Source organism: Peromyscus eremicus, chromosome 1, assembly GCF_949786415.1.
Source record: "Peromyscus eremicus chromosome 1, PerEre_H2_v1, whole genome shotgun sequence".
Classification (NCBI taxonomy): domain Eukaryota; kingdom Metazoa; phylum Chordata; class Mammalia; order Rodentia; family Cricetidae; genus Peromyscus; species Peromyscus eremicus.
Window position 1 is genome coordinate 21,356,875 of NC_081416.1, and position 7,652 is coordinate 21,364,526.

Sequence of the window (7,652 nt, forward strand, 5' to 3'; positions counted from 1 at the left end):
GCTCTGCCAGTGAGGACCCTGGAAAAGCCACCTGACATCTTCTTGCAGGGATCATGCGTGGGACTAGGTTGCAAAGATTGAATGAGGGACATTTGCAAAGCCCATAACACAACCACCAGCATGGGTGAACACTCCGTCCCAGCTGGCCTCTAGCATTAGAGGAGGGGAGTGCGAAGAAGTAAATCTGAGTGGTTGGTAGCCTGGCCCTGGGACTGGATGTTGCATCATCATGGCAATGGTGGGCACCCCTGCAAAGCTGGCAGACAGACACCTCCCGGTCCTGTGTGCCCCTCCCCTCCCCTTCCCTTCTCAATGCCCTATCCTTACCTCACTTTCTGCTCTCCCATCTCCAGACATTCAATGAGTTTGAGATTGAGCAGCACCAGGAATGTGCCTATGACCACCTGGAACTGTACGATGGGACGGACAGCCTGGCCCCCATCCTCGGCCGCTTTTGTGGCAGCAAGAAGCCAGATCCTGTGGTGGCTACGGGCAGCAGCCTGTTTCTCAGGTTTTACTCAGACACCTCGGTGCAGAGGAAAGGTTTCCAGGCTATGCACAGCACAGGTGCGGGCCACTGCTGAGCACCTCCCAGGCTCATAGCTGATGAAGGACCACCTTCGGTCTGTCTGCCAGGGTGGGGTGAGGAGAATGGCATCCTTAAACGTCCCTGTTTAAAGAAACAGCAGCAGCTGCCATGGGCTGGAGGTTGTTCTCTTTGGATGCCTTTAGCTGACAAAATTGGATGTGGGCAACACTTTGTTGGTGCCCCCCCAATCTCCCCCTTTCCCCCTTAAAGACACGCTTGTCGTCTTGATGACCTGTGAAGTGCAAAGGTCTGAGAACTGAGTGGTGGAGAGCAGCCATTGTACCCTCGAGGGGCCACTTCTGGAAAACGTTGCTTTTCCTTGTCATTTTTTTTTCTTTTTTTTCCTGGCACTCCAAAAGTCAGCAGCTCTGCCGGGTCCTCTGGAAGAAAATAAGTACGCTTCTAACTTATCTACACTGTTAAATATAAGAAAACCAATAAGGAAGTGGACTCTGCTCCGTTCAGTCTCAGCCCTGTGGGGGAATGTAGGCCCTTTGATCCTGACCTTGAGTTGTGGCAGAGACAGGGGCTGCCCAAGAACCTGCAGTGGCTTTTGTCTCTGGTCCTAAGCAGGAGGTCATGATCATGGGACACTGCTGTTCCTTTTAACAGCTCCTTTCTCACTGTGGCTCTTTATAATAGCCCTTCCCCCTTTCCTCCGCCCCCTCAGGTCAGAGCCAGAAAACAGGGCTCAGAGCAAACAGAACGGCAGTTCCCATGTCCAATCAGTCTAGCCTTCCCTGCTTAGGCAGACACCCCACACTTCATGAGACCCTCTGTAGCCTCTTGAGGATCTATACTTCCCCCACAGGAGTTTAAGGTCACAGATGAGTGACTTCACCCTCTTGTCCCTGTAGACTGAGTAGAATATGGGTGTTCTGGGTCAGAGAGATGGCTCCGTGCTTAAGAGCACTGGCTGCTTTTGCAGAGAACCTGGATTTGATTGCCAGCACCCAGGTGATGGCCTACAACGGTCTGTAACTCCAGTTTCAGGGGATCTGATACCCTTTTCTGGCGTTCACAGACACTACAAGCACACGGTGCACGTATAAACGTAAAGACAAAACACCCATACACATAGAATAAAATGAAATGGAATAGAGGTGCACTGGGTGGGTTCGGGTCTCAGTGGGAAGTTGGAGCATACTTGGGAAATAGTTGCAGACTTTAATAAAGGGACTTTTCCAGCAGGGCTTGCGGAGCATGGGGACACCTCAAGGGACAGGACAGGGGTTGAGAACCACAAGCATATATAGTCACCCCAGCCCAGAAAGCAGACGGGGGATGGGCAGAGCTTACTGGTTGCGAGATGTTAACCTCCTTCTGACCTGCGAGTGTTGCCAGTGGCTGAACCCAGGTTCAGAGTGACAGGTCACGGGGGTGCTGGGGTGGTGGTGGTGCAGCAGGCCCTCTCTGTGCTCAATGTACGTCTCCTGAGTTGAAAGGCAGGTCAGACATGAAGAGACTGTAGCCAGAGTAAGGACAGGGCCAGGCCAACCCAGGCGAACAACTCCAGCTGGGATGTTAAGAACTAAATAGCCCACAATCCATACCAAAAGTAGCTCTGCCTCCCCATCCCCACCCCCACTCCTCCACCCCACCCTGACGCCTGCATTCATGGATCCTTCCAGTAGAAATTGAAGTTTCTGTGTTGTTGGGCTCAGCTGCAGTTCTGATAGGCTTTTATCGCCCCCTGCTGGCAGACACCATAAATTACAGCTGGTGGGAGTCCTTTCTGCTTCCAGTACCTCCAAGGCTTGGAATAGTTAGATGAGTCACACCATTCTTAGTCAGGCAAGCCGCTCTTTGGCTCTTTTTTCCCCCTTGGTGGGGAGAGAGGCAACAGCTAGTCTTTTTTGGCGGCATTCTTGGGCCCATTTGGATGCCCCTGGGATGCCCTGCCCTCTGCACCACTGGCCTCTGCCTCTTTCTCGTGCACTAGGATGGCGAGGTTGCCTATCCCCTCCTGCAAGGCATGCAACGGACTTCAGAGAAGCAACAGGCTGATGCCCAGGGGAAGAGTGAGTCTTTGTTCTCTCTCTGCTGCAGAGTGCGGGGGCAGGCTGAAGGCTGGAGTGCAGACCAAGGAGCTCTATTCTCATGCCCAGTTTGGGGACAACAACTACCCGAGCCAGGCCCACTGCGACTGGGTGATAGTGGCGGAGGATGGCTATGGCGTGGAGCTGGTATTCCGGACCTTCGAAGTCGAGGAGGAGGCAGACTGTGGTTACGACTACATGGAGGCCTACGACGGCTACGACAGCTCAGCACCCAGGCTTGGCCGCTTCTGCGGCTCAGGGGTGAGTCTGAGGGATGCACAGGATACCTCCTGGTGTCACACCTAGCTAGAATCCTGCCCCTGTGAGCCATAGCCAGGAGTCCATTTGGCTGTGGTAGAGTGGAAAGGAGACTCCCCAGAGACAGGTTGGGAGGCAGCCAAGGGCCTTCCAGTCACACAAAGGACATTATCAACTGTGGGAGAGCACTTCATCCTTTCTCCCTTTGCCTCTGCCTTTGAGTCCTGTTCCTCATTTTCGTTTGGGCTTTGGGCTTTATTAATTCATTATGTTAGTATATATTCACTATGTTCACAGTTCTTATCATAAGCAAAACCAAGTATAGATTACAAATGATCACAAATCATACTTGGTATAAACACAATGTTTATATCTGAGGTCATTATTTTTCTCTTTATTACTCACTTCCTGGGTTCACTATATCTCCAGCACCTGACTCAGGGTGGACATACAGTCTGTGCCCAGTGGGTGTATAGGAACAAGTGAGTACAAAGTCCTAGCTACTCCCCAAACACGCCACATGGCATACCCACCATCTGTCCTGGGCTTCAACCCTTGTCTCTGCTGATAGCTCATGCTTCTTTACTATTGCCTAGGCTTATGCAAATCATTTTGGAATCATCACTGCTCCTGGTGCAAAACAGACATTCAGCCTGGTATTCATGTCTTTGAATGGGTTAGTCTTCTGTCTTACCTTGTCCCCGCCCCCCCAACCCCAAAAGAAAGAAAAAAACAAATGAGACCTCCTGATGCACTGTCTTTGATAAAAACTTCTGAAACTAAGGAGTCTGTGGAGAGGAGCCCCTTAGAGATCTTAATTAGTAGGAAGTCCCCTGTGGCACCCCAGGATCTGGCAGGCAGTGGCCTTGGCATCTGGCTCTAACCCCATTCCAAACCACCTGGCAGAAGCCTCCCGACACAAATGTAGCAGCTCCACCCACTCGCTGGCCATGACCAAACGTAGACCTGCACAGCGGTCTTCACTCCAGGTTTCCTGGCAGACACATCACAATGTTAAAAATCACAGCGCAGGAGATCCACAGGACAAGCAGACAGACCCAAGTGTGGATCCTGCTGACCTATGTGAACTTGACTCTTAGGCTCCTCACATGTAAAGTGGACCCAGTGCCTGCCTTCTTACACGGTTGTGCAGTTGGCATTAGACGAGATCTGGATGTGGGCAGTCAGTGCCTGCCTTCTTACACACTCGTGCAGTTGGCATTAGATGAGATCTGGATGTGGATAACCCAGTGCCTGCCTTCTTACACACTTGTGACATCTGCATTAGATGAGATCTGGATGTGGGTAGGCAGTGCGAGGCCCGCCTGGGCCCTGATAGCACATAGATGCTGAATGTGTTCTGCGTCTAGCCTCAACTTTGTAAAGTAGGGCCCAGGGAATCTTCCTTTGAGAAGGAGCCTGCTTGGATGCCCGTCAGAGCTTCTGGGGATCTCATGGCAGTCGTGGCCATCCTTGGGCCCCATCTCAGTTACACCCTCCTCTACATTTCAACAATAACAGACTGACCTAAAGTCTAGCTTTCCCTTTTCTTTTCCTCAGCCATTAGAGGAAATCTACTCTGCAGGGGATTCGCTGATGATTCGATTCCACACAGATGACACCATCAACAAGAAAGGTTTTCATGCCCGATACACCAGCACCAAGTTCCAGGATGCCTTGCACATGAGGAAATAGCGTCAAGGCTCTGGCAAGGCAGAGATGAAGGATGTTTTAAATACCCATGAATGAGTAGCCCCCAGTGTACAGTATCTTTCTCAACAACAAAAACTCAAACTACATCCTTGAAACTATTATCTGGATGAAAAGTACATGCCTTTGGCCAACAGGAAGAGAAAGAGTGTCCCGTTCTAGCTGCAGTGTTACTGATCGCAGCTTCTAAAGGAGGTTAAAATTTGAAGTCAGTGACCAAACAAGCTGTGCCCTTGCTCCTATGGGGCAAAAGGCCAGCCTGGGCTACCCCATCCTCAACTCTGGACTGGCTGCCATAGGCGACAGGCAACATGAGCTTCTCCTGATGACTCCGTTGCCTTCTGTCAGCACTGGACGTTGAGGACAAAAGCTTGGCCGTGGCTGAGTTGTTCCAGGTGTGGCTGGGAGGTTTGACTTTAGCTCTTCCAGAGTCAAGCCAATCAGGAAACCTGAGACTATGTATGGACCCAAGAACGAAAGAGGCATCTCAGTGCGCAGAGGGAGGCTTAGCCTGGGAACTAGTATCATGGAGTTGGAAGATCTCACGCCTTTTCCTGTTTCTGGCCATCCTTGCCTCCTCTAGGGCGCTCCTGCCATTAGTACCCATTCATGAGGGAGAATCCATGGTCACGCCCAGCAGAACACTCACTGGTGAGCACTCCCAGGTTGCTGAGATGACACTCAGAGGCTGAGAGGATGCCACCTGTGCTGGGATTCCCACCGGCTTCCAAGCACTCCCAGCTGTGGAGGCAGAGGCATCTGCTCCAGGGAACCTCAACCCCTGGACAGCCAGTTCAAACAGCATCTGCAAGACTTGCCGCCAAGTCATCTCAGGAACAATTCAGGTTTCACTAGGTGAAAACTAGTAATTCCAAGTTATGTAAGAGTCGTCATCTTCTGGAACAAGTGGGTCTGTGGCACACTTCATGTTGCCAGACAGGTTAAAGAGCGCGTTGGCAACTTTGCTGCAGTTAAGCAGGATGCAGCTGTCACACTGCACACGGAATTCTCAACACCCTGACACTTGTTCTAAAGAAGTGTAGAGGGTGATGTTTACATAATTTTAGCACCTCAAAGCATAATTGAAATAGTGAGGTAGTTTTGAATGGCATTTCATTAAGGCATCTCTGGGCATTATGAGCTAAAAGCTGTGGTATGTTAGCTTTATAAGAGCATTTATGTTGGAATAACTTTAAAGTAATGTTTACATAACCGCAAGTCCTATTGGGTTGGTGGTGAACACAGGAGACTGCTTCCGTTAGAGATGGCGTAGCTCCCGAGCACCAGAATCGCTTTGTGACGAACCATCACTTTAAAGAAAGTGTTTGCGAAAGTTGAAGGTTTTTCTTTTTTAAAAAAGATCCCAGTATACCAACCAGAGGACGATGTCTAACTAAAGTGACTGCTGAGAGCAAAAAACTAGAATGATACAAAGAAAGGGGAAAGAAATGCATGGGAGCATTTTGTTCTTAAAACAGAAAAAAAATCCAAGTATTATTATTAATAATAATATATGTCTGTATATATGTATCTCTGTATGTATGTAAGGATCAGCTATCAAAGCCTTAATCAGGGCAGTATGACAGTGCCAACCCACTGGCTGTGGCTTATCATCAGACTCCGGTGCTGGCCCCACACATGACCCATCTCCCTTCAAAAACCAAGATCTCTTCCAGCTTCTCTTGGCCCTGAACTGAGGCTCAGTCTCCATCCTCATGTCCTGATTGCTGGCACACCCACCTGGGGAGAGCTTTATATGGCCAAAAAGACAGCTTATCCCATTGTTTTGGTCCCATCAACCCACTGTGGTAGATTCCACTGCTCTGGTGTGTGTGTGTGTGTGTGTGTGTGTGTGTGTGTGTGTGTGTGTGTGTGTGTTTAGGTTATATTTTTGTCTCATTTTGTCTGTGAAGGGTGAACCAGAAATCAGGATGCATAAGATATCTGTCCCCAACCCCACTCCACAGAGATAAAAATTCTGTATTTTTAACCTTTAGAAGTCTAAATAAGATTGACAAATTCCATGGAAAATGGGAGCTGGGGAGAGACAGGGTTTGCCACTGTGGTGACACACTGATCATTCTTTTAGTGTGAATGTTTTTCAGAAGCACACAGCTCTAGCAGAGGCCATTTACAACAATGTGGCTCTCATTGTAGCCCTTGTTTAGGCCTGTGAGTGACATACTCCCAGAAGACAGGCTCTGATTCAACAAGGGCTGCTGGGGGCCCCTTCTCTGGAAGCCGACACCCACAGGAATTCACACAGGACACAGGTCCTGCAAAGAACTTCAGTCTGGCTTCCAAGAATAGTCCACTCCACAGAAAGACCCAGCTGCCCCCACTTTGGCCCTTCCAATTGCTCAGTGGCCTTTCGGAAAACGTCCCTCCCTGGATGTGCATGGAGAAAAGGGCTCTTCAGTTTACCTTCCCCTTTATCTGGGACCGAGCCTGTGGGTGTCATGAAGCTCTAAGACCCAAGAACTGACTCTGGGACAAATGACCTAAGGTAGTATTTGGAACCTGGGTCTTTGTGCCCTAAGTCTAGCATACTCTGAATCAGCAGAAGCAGGAACCTGCACCCAAGGTGGGGGAACTCCAAATGGCTGACATGAGGCTATGTATCGATTCACTATTTTCTCTGAAGTTTCTCTCTCAGTGTTCCCTCTACACATTCGTGGAATTCATAGACTGCTCAGCCTGTTGAGATAATTCTCTAACCACAGTTAAGCAGCAGCTTCACATAAGAACACGCCGTCAGTTTGGCCCCTTTGCTACTCCTTAGACTTCTTGGTATTGTTCATGGAGTTTGGGAAGAGATGGCCCCTTAGCATCCATAGATGTTTTAAACTTTGCAGATTGTGATCAAACTTCTGATCAGTAACCCCAAAATCTAAAAAGGTTCTTTTTAAAAGAAGAAAAGTGTTATCTATATATATAAGGGTATTTTTTATTTTGAGTAACTTTACATTTCATGTAAAATGTCAGTTGGCGAGAACATGGGGGAGATGGTAATCCTTGTCTAAAAATGATGGTTTCATTAAAGAATGTGGATTTGC

General features: G+C 49.2%; 1 protein-coding gene across 1 annotated transcript in view; it reads left to right on the forward strand.

Moving 5' to 3' along the window:
* Tll2 (tolloid like 2) overlaps nucleotides 1–7,652 on the forward strand; it is a 113,396-nt gene extending 105,744 nt beyond the window's left edge. The window contains 3 exon segments of the mRNA XM_059246606.1: nucleotides 354–567; nucleotides 2,639–2,889; nucleotides 4,447–7,652. Coding sequence (XP_059102589.1) covers nucleotides 354–567; nucleotides 2,639–2,889; nucleotides 4,447–4,581 — 600 coding nt within the window. The 3' untranslated portion in view covers nucleotides 4,582–7,652.